This window comes from Myotis nattereri (genome assembly GCF_964212035.1).
Source record: "Myotis nattereri genome assembly, chromosome: 3".
Lineage (NCBI taxonomy): Eukaryota > Metazoa > Chordata > Mammalia > Chiroptera > Vespertilionidae > Myotis > Myotis nattereri.
Window position 1 is genome coordinate 38,665,390 of NC_138077.1, and position 18,679 is coordinate 38,684,068.

Consider the following 18,679-nt stretch of genomic DNA (forward strand, 5'->3'; position numbering starts at 1 on the left):
TTGGTTCTAAATCTTTAATAAGTTGTAAAACAGTTTAATGATATCTTGACAAGATGGAATTTAAGTTGGTTTGATGTAGTATTTTAAACTTTTTGGAAAATTAGAGTTCCTGATAAATATATTTCTCATGAAATTCAAAAACATCTTAGTAAAATAATTCAGTAAAATAGAGTATTTCTTTTGCAGGTTGACTCTTGATATTTTTCTGATCAGTGGGAACACCATTGTGGGATACTTTTTATTACAAGAAGATTTCCTATGTTCTTATACTTATTCATCATTGTATATTTTTTAATCAAGAAGTAACTTTTATATTGCTTAATAACTTTTGGAGATCTTTTCTTTCCTGTCTAGTCTAGCTCTAATACTGTGCTGTTATCTACAAATTGAAATCTTCATTGCTGATATCTAGATCTGCTTCATCGAGGAACATAGTTTCTTTTAACCATTTTTCCTTTTAAAAATATTTTAATGCTTTTATTATTGTTTTTGTGGAGGTTAATTTGGCAATTTATGAGACAGTTATTTAAAGTAAAACATGAGTTTTGGTTGTTTAAAATAAGCAGTTTACACTTTAAATGTTTAATATTGTATAGTTCTTGGTGGTTTTTGCTTTGGCATGTACTTGCTGAACAGGAAGCATGGAACTTTCTACCACCAATATCCTCTGGATTAGTGATATGGAGTGATATATAAGTGAGCTTAACCACCAGCAAAAGTGAGGCTATGCAATGGAAGAGAGTAACATTTCTGAATTAAAGCTGTATGAACTGTTAGTTAAATTAATTACCCTTGCGGGTTTACAGCTAAAGAAATGATTTTTGTTTTGTGTTCTGTACCTCAAACAAATACTCAAGAGGGCAACTGAAGAGGCAAAAGAGATTTTACATCTTTTCTACCTTAGTGAAGTGAACAGATAACCATTTTAGAGACCTGAAGGCGAAGCATAGGTTATAAATAGTACATTAAATGAATATGTAACATAGTGATTTCAAGATAATAGACAGGGTGGGGCAAAAGTGGGTATACAGTTGTTTGTATGGACAATAATATAATAATTAACAAATAATAATACAAGAATAAATTCTTTGTTTTGTGTACTCACAACTGTATACCTACTTTTGCCCCAGCCTGTATATAGAACTCTAGAGTATTAAGTATAGATACCCTTTTAATCCTGAAAGCTTTTTTTTTAAATTGATTTTTAGAGGTCAGCTGCCTCCTGCACATCCCATACTGGGGACTGAGCCCGCAACTCGGGCATGTGCCCTGACCAGGAATTAAACTAGCAACCTTTTGGTGCACTGGACAACACCCAACCAGCTGAGCCACACCGGCCAGGGCTAAATCCTGAAAGCTATTTATTTTAACGAAGGATAGTAATAACTTTAGGAAGTAATGATCACAATTTTGTACTAGTTATACATATACAAAGAGGTTAAAAAAGATGAATTTAAAGAAATATTGAAGTTGGGGTATATGCCTAATTTTTAAAAATTCATCATAGAAAATAAACATGGCCTCCAAAACATCTATTGTAGTTATTAATGTTGTGACCCAGATGATGTCTTTTTTTTAAATCCTTACCTAAGGATATGTTGATTGATCTTAGAGAGGAAGTGAAAGAGAGAAACATCAATTGGTTGTCTCCTGCACATGTCCTGACTGGGGATCAAACTCACAACCTAAATATGTGCCCTGACCTGGAATCAAACCCCCCAGCTTTTAGTGTATGGGACGATGCTCCAACCAACTGAGCCACCTGGTCAGGGCAGGTGAACATCTCTTGATTGTTCCAAGTCCAGATAGTATTCTTCTGTAAATACTTGAAGTTGTTTTCAAGTGTTATGTTCTGTGAAGTAAACATGAAAGGCTGATTTTAATTTAGTGATTTTGCAAACATTCAATGATGAATCACTATAAATATTTTAAATAACAAGTAGTATGCACATATAATAAAATTGAAACTAAAATTTCACAAAATAAGCATTCATTACTATATGTGATACATTCTGATATATTTTCTCCTATTTAAATAAACACTGGTCATGAAACTCTGATTTGTAAAACTATTAACAGGTTGTGAGCTGTATTTAGCTTGAAGGTAAAACAAATGAGATAGGGCATCATTGGGACCTATATGCACACACTGTAAACCAATGACAATAGGAAGACTACAAATTGTGCAAGTTTTCACCTGCAAAAGTCCTTTATAATAACCTTATGTAAATCATAGCATTCAACTAAATTTTTTTAATACAGTAGAATTCTAATTTATAACTCAATAACTTTATTAGCATGCCTATTGCAAGTATGAGAAAAATCTAGACTATAAGTAGATTAAAGGCAATACAAATAAAAATAGTAATTATAAAAGAAAAACCCTTTTTAACACACAATTTTTATTTTTGACCCTGTTATTTATTTATTTTGAAAAATAATGTAGTAAAAACCATTGCACATTACTGTGTAAAGTTAACACAAAGATTTGAACTTGCTGTTTGAAAGTGCGTTTTACTTTTGCATCTTTGTAATTTTTTTAACCTTTGTAATTTTAAGTTTGTTTATCATGTATTTATTTTCTATTCTAATTTCTGTTTTGGTTAAAGTTATAAACAGCAAGTTTTTGTGTTTCAATTCCTAAAAATGTTGGGATGGAATTACAGTAATGTGTATGGCTTGGGCCCCTCGCAGGAGTGTATCTCGCAGTCAGCAGTGAAAACAAAGTTTGAACAGCACACTATCAGAGCTAAACAGATATTAGATACTGTGCAAGACATAATGGATTCAATAAACGTGGCAGCAGCAGAGAAAAGGTATGAATGCATTTATTGCAAAATAAACCTGTGTTTTTGTATCAAGATGAGTTCCTTAAACTAGGATTTGAAATTGTTAAATTATAAATACTTTTCCTACAAAAATCAACCTTGTGAGTTTAGCAGGTGTCTACTTGCATGTTTTTAAATGAATATTAAATGTAAATATTCTGTTTATTTGTTGTACACATCATTTGCATTCCCTGGAGTTCAACATTGTGTATGGCTTGCGGTTTTAAAATGTTTAGTGGCTTTAAAATATCTGTAAAGCAATGGAAGAATTATTTCTTCAAGCTAAGTTTCTTAAAGAAGTACAAAGTAGGTGACCCTCTTATTTTATATTCAAAGCATGATCCATCTTTTATATATTCATACATCGATTCCTTGAAATCACTTTTTTATGCCAGTGGTTGTTTTTTATCAGTTGGCAAACAAGCAAGGTAATATTATCTGCCAGCCAGAAAGTCAGTTTGTTAAGCACTGCTCTCTATGTCACGCTGTACTGCATGATTTTATTCCATTTATTACTTTATAAAAATTAAAATGGCAGAGCTATAAAAGAGAAAGGTAGTTGTCACAACCTTGATCACTTGAAACAATGATCAGGATGTGATTAGTTTGACAAATATAATGACGGTAAATCTCAATTGAACCTTTAGTGAGTTTAGGCCAATCAAAAGAAAGATATAAAGCATTAAAGATTAAGTCCAAGATGACATATAATTGGGAATTTTAAATGTATTTGATGTTGCTAGGAACAACTCCTCTCATGTCTAAATCTATTGTGTAATTTTGACACATTTGCAGGAATGTATTATCTAAAAAATTAGAGAAGTTCCAACATATAAAACAAAAGGGTGAGGACCCCAGAATCTTATCTCAGGCTCTGTGCACTTTTCTGTATAATGAGATTATATTGCCCTTTATGTCCCTTTCAGCTCAGTAGCTTTATTATAGTTGCCAAAGTAGTCAGTCTGCTGGATTGACCTTACTAATTTTTTAAAAATATAGGACATTGAACAAACGTGGCACGAAGAATATGTGATTGAGGATGGTTTGTATAATCATAATGCCTCAGAAACTCTTGTTAAAGACGTTCTTAAAAAGATCTCAGGTCTTTTTTCCCTGCATCATCTACAGGTTGGCAAGTTTTCTATGGAGGCCAGAGAAAAAATATTCTAGGCTTTTTGGGCCATACCATCTCTTGCAACTACTCAATTCTACAGTTTTAGAGCAAAAGCAGGTATTTAGGTAGTAGGTACATGAATAAGCATAACTATATTCCAAGAAAACTGCTGGATTTGGCTTACAGGATGCTATTAGCTGGCCCTTATTTGTTATATAAAGTCAGTATTGAGTTCTCTTCATATATATATATATATATGAAGTGTTTGCAGACTTAGAATTCTTACTAATCCTTTGGTGGGACTCAGGTGACACATAGGCAGAGAAACAAAGTAATTTATATACAATCACCTCTAAAATATTTTATAAGTGAAATATAGTTTGAATCCTTTTCAATGTTGGAATATGAGATTTTTTTTCTTTTATCATGCTAACAGATGGTTCATTACATAATTGAGTGCCCTTGCTTAATTGCTTTGAGACTTTAATATCCTGATTATTAATTACTCTTCATACCATAATAGGGTTTATTCAATGGAAGAAAGGGAAGACCACATTGATAGACTGGACTTTATCCGAAATCAGATGAACCTGTTGACACTGGATGTTAAGAAGAAAATCAGGGAGGTTACAGAGGAGGTGGCAAACAAGGTGGGTTAAAGTAATTTTATGACTAAACTGGGAATGGAAATATTTTTGATAATGCTAAAAATATTATCCCTTTTGCCTTAAAGGAGTATTTTGTGGGGGTTTTTTCAGTTTGATTTTTTGAATGGTTAATGATCTTGTTTAATTTTTTTACTCTGATTTTTTTCCCATATTTTCAGGTTTCATGTGCAATGACAGATGAAATTTGTCGACTTTCTGTTTTGGTTGATGAATTTTGTTCTGAGTTTCATCCTACTCCAAGTGTATTGAAAGTATATAAAAGTGTAAGTTAAATTGTAGTTAAAGCTATACATATAGTTCCCTCACCGTATTCTACACTCTTATGTCGTGGTTTGTCTATTTTGGTGTCTTTATGGCAGTCAGTACTCAACTGACTGTTAACATCTCCTGTGAACTCTTGTAATAAATGTAAACTACCTTGTATAGTATATAAAGTATACAGAAAAGTTATCCTCTTAGAATGAGATCATTTTAGCACTTAGTAAATATCTAATGTTTTTATAAAAACTGCTTATATTCTAGAGAAAAAATAATGTGGACACTTACTGTTTTTAACAGGAGTTAAATAAGCACATAGAAGATGGTATGGGAAGAAATTTGGCTGATCGGTGCACCAGTGAAGTCAACGCTTCAATGCTTCAATCCCAGCAAGAAATTATTGGTAATATTTATGTCTACAAGTTCTTTATTTTGTTGGTAAAGGATTTATTTTCCTTTAGATATTTTACAAAATGTAAAACATTATTTACTATTGTTTTTTAAAATAATTGTCCTACTTTTCTTTCTAGAAAATTTGAAACCGTTACTTCCTTCTGATATACAGAATAAACTACATACACTGGTTCCTTGCAAGAAATTTGATCTCAGCTATGACCTAAATTGCCACATGTTATGTTCAGACTTTCAAGAGGATATTGTATTTCGTTTTTCCTTGGGCTGGTCTTCCCTTGTCCATCGTTTCTTGGGTCCTACCAATGCACAGAGGGTGCTTCTAGGATTATCTGAGCCTGTCTTTCAGGTACAGATTTTTTTTGTTTTGTTTTTACTGTTTGGAGTAGTCTTTTTATCAGGTATTTATTGTTGTACTGCTACACAGGTATGTGGCTATGATTCTACCAGTTGAGATTCTCCTTTTATTTTGTGTTTTGTTTTTGTGGAGGTTTTTATTTTAGTTAATCCTTACCTGAGGATATTTCTTCCATTGATTTTTAGAGAGAGTAGAAAGGAGTTAGGGAGAGAGAGACAGAGACAGAGACAGAGAGAGAGAGAGAGAGAGAGAGAGAGAGAGAGAGAGAGAGAGAGAGAGATTGGTTGCCTCCCACACTTGCCCTAACCCAGGCCAGGGATCAAACCTGCAACCAGATACTTGTCCTTGACTGGGAATCAAACCCTCAACCCTTCAGTAAGCAGGTCAATGCTCTAATCCCACTGGCCAGGGCGCTCTTGTTCTTTCTTTATGTAGACATCAGTTTTCACTTCTCTTGAGTGTATACCTAGTAGTGAAATTGCTATACTGAAGGCAAACATGTTTAACTTTCTGAAGAACTGCCAAAATGTTTCCCAAAGTGGCTGCATTTTACATTCCCACCAACAACATGTTAAGGTTCTGTTTCTCAACATTCTCATCCAGACTTGTTATTATCTGTCTTTTTTATTCCTAGAGTATGTAAAGTGCTATCTCATTCTAGTTTTGATTATATTGATTTTGAACATCTTTTCATGTGCTTTTAGCCATTCATGTATCTTGCTTTATAAAATATCTATTCAAATCACTTGCCTAATTTTTAATCAGTTTATTTGGCTTCTAATTGACTTGTAGGAGTTCTTTATTTATTCTAGATACAGGTCCTTTATCAGATATGTGGTTTCTAAATATGCTCTTCTAATCTGTGGCTTATCTTTGAACTTTCTTATAATGTATTTTTTTTAATTTTCTTAATCCTCACCTGAGGTATATTTATTTCCTTAGGTGAGGAAACATAGGGTTTATTCAATGGAAGAGAGAAAGGGGTTGGGGATGGGGAGAGAGAGAACATCAATGTGATTTGTTTCCTCCTGTAAGCACCCAGACCAGAGATCAAACCCGCAGTCTTTTGGTGTATAGGACAATGCTCCAACCAACTGAGCCACTTGGCCAGGGCTCTTGTGATTATTTTTATTTTCTTTTATAATCCTCATCGAGGATATTTTTCCCTTGATTTTTAGAGACAGTGGGGGCGGGAGGGGGGGGGGGGCATGGAAACAGAGAGATAGAAGCATTGATGTGAGAGAGACATCAATTGGCTGCCTCCTATATGTACCCCAACTGGAATCGAACCCTGCAACTGAGGTTTGTGCCTTGACCGGATTGAACCTGGAAACCTTCAATCCGCAGGCCGACACTCTATCCACTGCAGCAAACTGGCCAGGGCTTTAATTTGAGGGTCTACTGTTACAGGTAAACTCATTGTATATTACGAAATTCATTATTCTTTACAGTATCTAAGTCATAGAAAATTATGTCATCGAAATAAGTTTCAGATCACTTATTTTCTTCATGTATTTATGGTAAACTCATTAACTAAAGTTGTTTTTTTCATTGATTTACTACTATAATTTTAAAAGAAATGCAATATAATATAGTAAACTTCATTCCATTTATAGTTGTTTAATTGTAATCCTTTCACCCAATGTTTTTAGCTCCCCAGATCTTTAGCTTCTACTCCCACCAATCCAGCAACACCAGATAATGCATCACAGGAAGAAATCATGGTTACCTTAATAACAGCATTAGCTTCTCTGACATCCAGAACGTCTATGGGCATCATTGTTGTTGGAGGAGTGGTAAGAAATACTTTTTATTATAATGAAAATTGAAATTTTACAAAGCTTTCTGCTATATCACAAAGAGAAAGGTATATTTCTGTTTTCAGGATGTATAAAATGACATGAAAAGGTGTAGGTTAAAGTTAGTGAATTAAGAAGAGTTTCACAAGCCTCTTCTTAAATTTTTTAATTGAAATATAATTGACACTTACATTGTGTTAGTGTTAGGTGTATAGCATAATGATTTGATAAATATATGTACGGTGAAATTATTACCACAATATACATTTTTTTAAAATGCATCTTTAGGAAAGAAATGCCACCAACTAGTTGGTCCTTGAACAATGAACAATGCTTTCCAACTATTTTTCCATCACAGTACACAAATAAATGGTATTTGTCCATGGAGTAAGAAGAATGAACCAGGTCCCATATCTAATCTTATCTAAATACCAAAGGGATCTGCCTTAAAGTATTAACGATTACTTCTTAGTAGTAATTCTTACATGTTAAAAAGAATTTTTTTCATATCATTAACAGCATCAATTTACATGTTTTGGTTTTTGAAACCTCTAACCTAAAAGAAATAACCTCCTTTTTCAAGATATATTGAATCATCTCACCAAATGTCTAGCAGGTTATCAAACTTCCTGCCTGATATTTATGTGCTAACTCCTTTTTCAGCTTGTTTGATTTCTGATAACTTTAGATTCTCTTAGAGAATGAATATAAATTTCTTAAAAATGGATCTGACTCATAAGACCTATAGTACAATCTTCTTTGAGTACAATCTCCCCAGCAGTGTTTTTCTTTGTCAAAGTAAGCTGTAAATTTATCTTACAGATTTGGAAAGCTGTAGGCTGGAAACTCATATCTGTCTCATTAAGTATGTATGGAGCTTTATATCTTTATGAAAGGCTGGCCTGGACCACCCGAGCCAAGGAGAGAGCTTTTAAGCAGCAGTTTGTGAACTATGCAACTGAGAAACTACAGATGATTGTTAGCTTCACAAGTGCAAACTGCAGCCATCAAGTACAACAGTAAGTTGAGAAATTCACCTGAATGAGAAATAAAAAATTCATCTTCAGCTTTAAAAAAGGGCCGTATATTGAAGTATGCCATGCATGCAGAAAATGCACAAATAAGAGTATAGTGCAGCCCTAACCGGTTGGCTCAGTGGGTAGAGTGTCAGCCTGCCGACTGAAGGATCCCAGGTTCAATTCCGGACAAGGACATGTACCAAGGGCATGTACCTTAGTTGCAGGCACATCCCCAGTAGGGGGTGTGCAGGAGGCAGCTGATCGATTTTTCTCTCTTATCGATGTTTCTAATTCTCTATCCCTCTCCCTTCCTCTCTGTAAAAAATCAATAAAATAAAAAAGTTTAAAAAAGAGTATAGTGCAAAGATTACAATGTGAACCCATGTGTTGTTAACATAATAAATACCTGGGTACATTGAGTGTCTTCTTTTATGTATCAAATATTTCACTGATTTAGTAAAAATATGTAGAATTCCAATTAAGTCACTGAATAATATTCTGCATATGGATACTACTGAGAGATGAATTAAGTTCATGATTACAACTTAATAAAAGACATAATGTACATCATTATAATAAAAGTGAAAAGTGATAAGTAATATGAGAGCTTCTTAATGTGAGGCACTAGAATCTGACATCATGAAGGGTAGTGGATCAATATAGATTTCCTAGAGTAGGGGTAGAATGTGCAGAATGGGAAGTTATAGGGAGAGAAAACAGCCCAAACCAAAGGCAAGAGGGTAGAGGAAAAGGAATGTGTTCAGAAACAGGAGAGTTTCAGTGAGAAATGTATATATGGGGATGGGGACAGGAGTCTGGATAATTAGAAATCCTGGGAGTGATATCATTAATATTTAGCTCCAGGACAAATAGCTTTGCAGTGGTGTGGTGTGTATAGAATGGTTTAAATTAAGGAGACAAGAATTTGCAGGTAGATTTTACTGTTTCAGATACAAGATGAAAGCCTGTACTTAACAGAGCTATAGAGAATGGAGACAATGAGGGCATGGATTTGAGACCACTGAATTAGTTCATTCATTTACCAAATAGTTATTGAACTCCTATTTTATATAATAGGGGTTTTTTATTTTTGTTTTTTTTTATTCCTCACCTGAGGATATTTTTTCCCTTTGATTTTTAGACAGGGTAGAAGGGAGGAGGAGAGACAGAGAGAGAGAAACATCGATGTGAGAGAGACACATCGATTGGTTGCCTCCTGAATGCACCCCAACCCAGGCCATGGATCTAGCCTGCAACTGAGTTTCGTTGCCCTTGATGGGAATCAAGCCCAGGACCTTCAGTCTGCAACCACTGAGCAAAACCAACCAGGGCATATATAATAGTTTTAATTTTATATTAAGGAAGATCTTCCATTGAATATATCTGGACCTCCAACAGAAATCAGCTGAGGTTCACATAAAAACAAAGTTAATAAAGCTTTCCATTCAACTGATGGTCAAACATTTATTGTCTGCCATGTGACAATAACTGCTAAACGTTATAGGAAATAAAAAGTTAAAGATAACTTTCCCTAGAGGATGTCACACTGTAATGGAGATGACCTTAACTAATTACTCAAAGTAATACTAGCTCTATGTTAATTTAATAAAACATTAAAATAATGAAAGATGCTTCATTTGTCCAATATTGATAAAGACCATGGAATGGGAAAGATGTACAGGAGAATAATTGGCAGAGAAAAACGAGTAAGACAGTTAATGATATTCCAGAAATATACACCTGCTAGCCATGTTCCCAGTTACAAAATATAACATATGAACTAGCACACAAAAGAAGTAATGCCCTTTGATTCTGGAAACATGGTTAAATGTTATGATTTAAAGTATTTTTCATAAGTTATAGGATTAATGAAATTTTCTTTTCTCAGTAATTATTTTTATGGTAGGAGGTAAGGTTTACTGTGCTTCTGAAGAAATATACCCATCGTTTGCCTTTTTATAGCTTGTTCATGTTTACAACCATATGTTAGAGGAAGTAGTGCCTGTTGAGCATTGATCTTGAAGCCAGATGGAATTAAGCCCACAGTCATATTAAACTTATAAGTTCTATGCCTCCCTCATCCCATTCTTAGCACTTTGTTCTTTAATACCTTATGTTTTAAGAATATTTTAAACTTGTGATCTTTTATATAATCTTTTGAAAGCCCATTCATTTTAAGACATTTGTGATAGCTGATAAAATTGTTTTTTATTTTAAGGGAAATGGCAACCACTTTTGCTCGCCTTTGCCAACAAGTTGATATTACACAAAAACATCTGGAAGAAGAAATTGCTAGATTTTCCAAAGAGATAGATCAATTGGAGGAAATACAAAACAATTCAAAGCTTTTAAGGTACTTAAAGCATTTTTTTCTCAATAATATATTAGTCTCATTACCAAAATATAATTTTGTAAATCACTAGTGATTATATTAAAACTTTAGCTTTCTGATGGCTTAAATTACAATGTTCCATAGTTTTAAAATTTCAATGAATGCTAATTTCAACAAGAAGAAACATCTGATGTAAATGGATGCTTTTAGATGTCAACTTCAAACTCTCTGTTAAACTATATTAGTCACTTTTGAGAGTACAAGTTCTGTAATTAAAAATATCACTTTTTAGTCCTGTATCTCCAAGACTCATAACTTCCGTTTTCACTGGGGAATATTAAATTCAAGGCTATAAAAGTAAAAAAAAAAACACCACGTAGTATAATGTGGAATTCTTGTTTAATATGGTTTCTCATGGATTCTTCAGGGGTCTAAATCAATTCTGTTTTAGGGAACAAGTTTCACCATGTGGTCTCTACTTCTAGGCAGTTAACAACTTTCCACTTCATTACCCATTTGCTGGTTTACGTATGAGTCTGAGGGAATCATTAAACATCATTTAGTCCCTTCCCTGCTGCTACTTACCTGGGTACTTACTATATACAATTGCCCATATAAGAGCAGTCTGTAATGTCTGCAAATTGGAGAGGCTGTCTTTGGGTCCTGAATTTTGAGACGTCTATTTAAAGCACGTGTGGTCACGTCTCTCCATGGTGTCCCAATCTGACAGCAGGCACACTCTCAGTGCACCTCAGTCTCAGACTCCAGAGAAGATGACTGCCTATCCCTTAGGCCCCAGCCTCCTTTCTCACAACCAGTCACACCCAAGTGCTCCATTGCTCCCATTTCAAGTTAGATCTTCCCAAAGACAACCTTTCAAAGCTGGTAAAACTATATGCAGTAGAAGTTTGTTTTTTAACCTAGGGAGGTTTTTAAATAGTTTCATCTTGTCATAGCAGAACATAAATGACAAAACAGATAATTGGCACTTATGTAATTTTCTGATTTTTGGCTGGACTGACTTGAATAAGTATGAATATTTTCGATCTACTAATTCATCCTTTTGTAAGAGAAAAATAAAAAAATATATCACTAGAGGCCCGATGCACAAAATTCGTGCAAGACTAGGCCTTCCTTCCCCTGGCTGCTGGTAACAGCTTCCCTCTGGCACCCGGGACCTGGGCTTCCCTTGCAGCCCCAGCTTCTTCGGAAGGACATCTGGTCTAATTAGCATATTACGCTTTTATTATTATAGATAATTGGAATCTCCATTGTTACTGGATCAGGCTCAGTCATTGAGATAGAACTTACCTAGTTTTTCAGGATAGTGGTTCGAAGAAATATACAGTAGAATTCATGTACATCTAACTTATATGACCTCAGGCATGTGCACTCAACAAAACAAGACCAAGATAAAGAGAAAGGGAGAAGCTCATTCAAGTATGTGTGCGTGCTCTGGCACAGTATGAGAATGGAAGAGCGAATCTGTGTTCCTTGGTCAATTTTAGGTCCAGTTTTCCTTCTTTTATGGACAGTTGGCAATCAAATACGATTCTAGTATTTAAAAAAAATTATTTTGGTATACCATGGTCCATATATAAAACCACTTATTCTGTACTTGATGCTTAAAGGAAATTCAAGGACAGTTATAACTGTACGTCACTTAGGCTTTGACTCCCATGAAAGGCAATAGGACTCCCGTTTTCTACGCTTTTTAATAATTCTTTTAAGTCCTGAGCATTGGACTCTGTTTACTGCAGAGCTGTAGTAGCACATATAAGTACTCTTAAAAGGGTATTTATAGTGTAGTCTGAGTTCAGATAAATGTAGCAGCAGGTGGCTAGTGTTGTTGTATGTGTGTTTTTTACTTTTTAAGATTGGATGGAATGCAGTTTTAAATTGACCTTAATGATTTTGGTGTTTTGTTCGTGTGTTTTTTTTAATTAGAAATAAAGCTGTTCGACTTAAAAATGAGCTGGAGAATTTTACTAAGCAGTTTCTACATTCAAGCAATGAAGAAGAATCTTAACAGTAGAAATCGCTTTGGTGATCATCATAGGAGAAAATGCAGCTTGGATGATTTGGGACAGTTATTTTTATGAAATGGTTTTAAATATGAATTGTATTCACTATACCTAAATAGCAAATTCTTGTGTAGATTCTGGTAATGATCTATCTCAGGGTGTTTGCATTTCTGAAGAGTATTATTATATCTCTTAATTTAATTCTGGGTAAAGAACAGGCTAAGTTGTTTGATGTGGTAAGGTGATGAATTAGTTAAGAACAGCAGAACCAACTATGTGACCCCTGAGGGGTGGGGCCTTACTCTTGATTAGGGCTCTCTTCGTTTTTGCTTCTGAAACACTCAGCTTCCTGGCATCCAGGAGTTAGAGAATGCTCTTTCTTCTCAAAACTAATTTTTGATGTCACTTTAATGGGAATAGTCACTTTTTTGTTTTATACCTGCATTGTTTTAACCACCAAAAAGGAGTGTGTAATGTTCTTGAGTGTATTATCTTGTGAGTTACAGTCATTTTTGCCATTCTGGCAGGTATGTAAACCACTAATAAATAAGCTGTTGTTTACTCCTTATATTCCCATTAAAACTAACGTAAAGCAGTATAAAGGTTATTCTAAAAGTATCTGGGTTGAAATAGCTTCCTGATGTTTCTAGAGAAACATTTTCAGCTTCAGCTATGAGTACAGTAAGGGAAGTTAAGTTTTAGAAGTTTGAAGTGATAAAAATAGCCAGATGGGAGGTCTGAATTCTGAGTGGTTACAGTCATGTAAAAATTCTGTTCTTCAGAAGGTATTTGTTGAGGATACTGATGAATTGTCCTCCTGTGGTGGCTTTACTTTTATTTAATTGTATGAATTTGCCAGGGCATGGTTAAAATTATCACTGTATATTTTAGTTTAATGAAATGTTTATGGATTCAAGTATTGTGTGTGTTTGTGTTAAAAACTAATTGAAACTTACATGGAAACGTTTAAAAAGTGACATTCTAGGGCTTTGTTATGCCAAAGGGAGCCTTGAGGACCACCAAATCATCTTCAATCCCCCTAGGTGCTTGTGAGACAGCAAGGAGGACACAGTGCTGCTTTTCCAGAGGGATAACGTTTCAGGCTCCTTTCTTCTTTTAATACTCAGTGCTTCCTTTTCTGTGCCTTTAAGGCTCCTGGATGCCGTTCTCTCTTTTCACAGCTGGTGCAACAACACTATTTTTCAGGCTATTTTAAAGAGACTATTATGTAGGCCATAAGCCTTTCAAAAATATATTTTTATGCCAATCAGATACTAGGATGCCAAATTTGCAATAAATATTAATTTATAGTTTTTGTTGTTGCTTTATAACCAAAATTGGTACAGGCCACCAATAAGTGTGGATCAGGTAACACCTGCAGCATGAAAACTTGATGTCTAAAGTTACAAGCTCTAGTTCTTAAATTTATACAAAGTACTTGAAATTTTGAAACAGCATAGTGGTTTGGTATCGCCTCATTAGTATACTACTATGGCTCTCAAAGTTTGGTCCTTGGATCAACAGTATCACTTGGCAACTTGTAAGAAGTACACATTCTTGGTCCTACCCCAGACCCAAGAATCGAACACTAGCTCTGGGGGCCAGCACTCTCGTAAGAAGCCTTTCGGATCATCCTGATGCATGCTAATATTTGGGAAGTCCAGGAATTGTGATTCTGGTATATAAGTTTGTAGTAAGTTTTCCATCACCAGTTTGAATGCATTCCACCTGATCAAGTTTGAAAATCTATATGAATGTTGGAAATGGACACTAAAATAATGAGACCCAACCTTTATGCCTAGAGGTAAGTGCACCTATGTCCCAGCCCGTGAATTCTACAGAAATCATGTAAGTTACACCTGATGTAATTCAGAGTTCTTGTTCACTATGTGTTTGCAGATTAATTTATAAACTTTGTATAACCTCAAACTTTTTACAAAACTACATTTTTAAAATAAGTATGCAAACTTGCAAGGTGAGAATAAAACTTTTGTCTGATAGTCGATAAATGTAGCATTTATACTGGCATTTTAGTGAGTCTTGCTCCTAATTTTATGGTAGGTATATAAACTGTCTTGGGCAGACTGGTTCATCTTTTGATTGGATTTACTCATTTAGCATGCCTGGTCGTATATTGGAAGTTTCCTCATTAATCCTCCCCCAAGGCTGTGGTTATGAAAATAAAAACTTACAATTCTAGCCCTGACAAGTTTGGTTCAGTGGATGGCGCTTCACTATGGGTTCAGTTCGTCAAGGACACGTCCAGTTTGTCCACTCCATCCCCAGTAGGGGGCGTGCAGGAGGCAGCCTATCAGTGATTCTCTTTCATCATTAATGTTTCTGTGTCTCCCTTTCCCTTTCTGAAATCAATAAGAATGTTTTTTAAAAAACTTAAAATCCTATAAGCAATGGAATTATTTCTCCAAAGGGAGTTCGAGGGAAAGGATGACTTAATTTTGCTTTTTAATGACAATTTGTGGTCCTTTTAAGGGTAAGCTAACATAGTACTAAAGGGGCACTATGATCTCTTGCTCTGGAAGCTCATTACAAATCTATACTAATAAAAGCATAATATGCTAATTAGACTGGACAGCCATTCGGAAGACCTTCCGGACGAAGTCAGGGCTGCAAGGGAAGCCCGGGTCCCGGGTGCCAGAGGGAAACCCGTGCTGGCAGCCAGGGGAAGGCAGGCCTACTCTTGCGCGAGTTTCATGCATCGGGCCTCTAGTATTTAGATAAAGGACATATTGGGCTTGTAGTTTAGGTCTGGGACTTAATGTTGAAATCTAAATTTGACTTAAAATATACCACATGAAATCTGGTTAAAGTACTTTATTGATTACATATCATTTCACAGCCAACATTATTTCACAGAGCTACTGTACAAATACAGGAATGACTGTGCAAGAAAGATCCAAGAATACTGTTAAATCGTGGAACAAATCCATCTTTCGTTTGGTTTAAAGCTTGTACAAGAGCTTTAGTCTAGTACATTCACCTCTCCCATAGCTATACTACTGACATCCCAAGTCAATTGGCCACAAATGTGTCAAAACCATTCTAAGTGAAGAAAAACATTTTAATCAAACTTTTAAAAACCCACTTAAATGTGAATGCTTTTGAATAAGAATATGCAAATGCTTCTTTGCAAAGAAAACAAAAGAATAGAGCACCATTATGTGACACATCAAAGGCTGGAAGTACCAAGTATATCTCCAAGGTTCTATTAACTAAGAAATAAATATTGTATGATTTTTTTTGTCGGGCACATTGAACACCAGTTAGAACACAACCAGTTTTTTTCATAATGCTGCACTGTCTTTTATAGGGTAATTGGATTAAGAGAAGAAAGAGGAAATTTTATCAACATGCAAACAAATTAGCTAAATACAAGTTGTACCTTTACTCTTTAAAACAGTGCTAAGACATTCAAAATACAAACCATTTTCATGAGTACCTATGGTAACCAATATTTTTAAAAACACTAAATTTAAGCCAACTAAAATTGAACGAGGGAAGAACTAGTAAGTATAAAGTACTTTACATTCTACTTAATCAAATTTAAAATGCCAATTTCATCATTGTGCTACCTTTCCTCACAAGAAAGACAGTTTAGCTTGTGGGTCCTAAAAATTCTAACAGGATGGGAGAAAGTTTAAAATTTTGCTTTCCACAATGGCGAAAAGGGAACTAGCAGCTGAACATAGTAATTAATTAAAAAAAAATTTCTTTAAGCCTGACTCACACCCTAAAGACTCTAGAAAAATAAAAAATAAAAATCATAGAAAGGAAATTATTAAAATAAGCTTTTGGGAGGTTGTTTAATCAGTTTGTATACATTTACTATTATATACATCAACAAATAAGTCACAAGTATTCAATTTTGTTAGTTTTTTAAAAATATATTTTATTGATTTGAGAGGAATAGAGAGGGAGATAGAAACATCAATGATGAGAGAATCATGTATCAGCTGCATCCTGCACGCCTCCTACTGGGGATTAAGCCCACAATCCAGCCATGTGCCTTACCCGGAATCGAACTGTGACCTCCTGGTTCATAGGTCAATGTTCAATCACTGAGCCACACTGGCAGGGCTTGTTAAAGTTTTATAATGTGGTACATTCACAGTGTTCAAAGCATAAGCTTTCCTGAAGGTTTTTGCTTTTAAAATGGTCAGTCGGTATTATTAAATCTAAGACCTCAAAAATGCCAGAAAAAGTCAATTATATAATACTTCACAGTATCTTTTTTTAACAGTAAAGATAAACACCTGGATAAGTCAAGATCCATCAAGGTTAACTTTTAAATTGCTTACACCATACTCCAGAAGCACCTATAATCCATTATGTCTAGCAGACTACACTTTCATCACATAGTATTCATCAGTTCAGCTGAATCTAAATTAAAAAGAACTGCTTGCTATTATCTTATAGTTGAAATATTAAGACCAAATCTTTTCCTCTATGAAGATGGAACTCAGTATGGCATGTGTAACCTTGGAGTCATAGGTATAGAAATATGAGCTAGGGAGGGACCTAGCTCATGGTAGCAAGAAGTCCTTTCTTGAGCAGGTTTTTGGGTGATTTAATCACATGGCAGGTCACTATTTTAGAAAAGAATGTATGCCTTTAAAATACTATTTTTAAAAAGTTCTTGTTAGATCTCTAAAAACAACTTTATGGGGTGATTAGAGAGTCTACAAATAAAACCTGTTTCTTATAAGGTAAAAAGAAAAATAGGGCTTAGTTAACTCCAATATACTTTGTTTTTTAATCCTCACCTGATTATATTTTTCCCATTGATTTTTTTAGAGAGGGGGGTGTGGGGGAGAGAAATATCAATGTGAGAGAGATATCGATTGGTTGCCTCCTGCACATGCCCCAACAGGGGCTGAGACCAACCTGCAACCAAGGTATGTGCCCTAGTCCAGGAATCGAACCCGTGACCCTTCGGTTGGTGGGCCAACGCTCCAACCCCTGAGCCAAACCAGCCATATTCTTGATAATACAAATTCTCTAAAACTACATTTGGCCTTTTTTAAGTATTCAAAAACTAAGATTCAAACTACAGTGTTTCTACAAATTATATATTGTCTTTTTTTTACTTCAGGAAGTCTCATGAAAACAGAATTAAACAATCAGCTGAACTTGAACTTCAAGTAAATATATTTAGCAACTGGAATCCATATTACTAGAAAGCAAAAGCTTAGTAAGTTAATGTGGTAAGGAGGTAACCACTTGGTCATGTGTAATTAGCCACAATCTTAGTAGGTTTCCGTTACCTGGTACATATTTAATTATGGGAATTGATTTTCAACTATCCACATAAACTGACAGTAAAATAAATCATTTTTATCCACATGTTTAAAACCACAGAACTATAGTTCGTGTGACTCTCACTCACTAAAGTTCCTAGAATAACTTTTAGAGGGGATACGCTCTCTACACAAGGCTATTTTGCACATGGCAGAAGTGCTGAAGATTTTGGAATGAATTGCTGAATTACATGGCAAACCCTCACCCCCTTTTGGAAATGAATATATTGCTTTAAAATACTCTTGCCTAATCTCAAAGAGCTGCTCTTTATGAAGTGATACAGTCCACAAGTAGTAATAGCAAAAAGTTCATAGAAATCCATGTATAAATGAATATACGTTCATGCCTGCCATCTACAAGTATGTTTTTTTGGCCCCATATCTTAATCTTCCTTTATTCACTTTATTCTCTTTTTAATATCAACTGTTGTTAAAACTGACTTCAATATAGTTGGTGCACTTACTAGCACATTCACAATATAAAAATGAGAACTGACATAAAAAATGGGAATATTTAGGATTCCAGGTGATCAAAAGTTAACAGAGACCTATC

General features: G+C 34.7%; 1 protein-coding gene across 2 annotated transcripts in view; it reads left to right on the top strand.

Moving 5' to 3' along the window:
• Positions 1-15,010, top strand: part of MFN1 (mitofusin 1) — a 35,862-nt gene extending 20,852 nt beyond the window's left edge. For both annotated transcript variants that reach the window (XM_081086964.1, XM_081086965.1), the window contains 9 exons: positions 2,695-2,816; positions 4,466-4,592; positions 4,769-4,873; positions 5,169-5,271; positions 5,399-5,628; positions 7,290-7,433; positions 8,259-8,455; positions 10,674-10,808; positions 12,735-15,010. In XM_081086964.1, coding sequence (XP_080943090.1) covers positions 2,695-2,816; positions 4,466-4,592; positions 4,769-4,873; positions 5,169-5,271; positions 5,399-5,628; positions 7,290-7,433; positions 8,259-8,455; positions 10,674-10,808; positions 12,735-12,816 — 1,245 coding nt within the window. In that variant the 3' untranslated portion in view covers positions 12,817-15,010. The remainder of the gene's footprint in view (positions 1-2,694; positions 2,817-4,465; positions 4,593-4,768; positions 4,874-5,168; positions 5,272-5,398; positions 5,629-7,289; positions 7,434-8,258; positions 8,456-10,673; positions 10,809-12,734) is intronic.
• Positions 15,011-18,679: the final 3,669 nt, after the last annotated feature.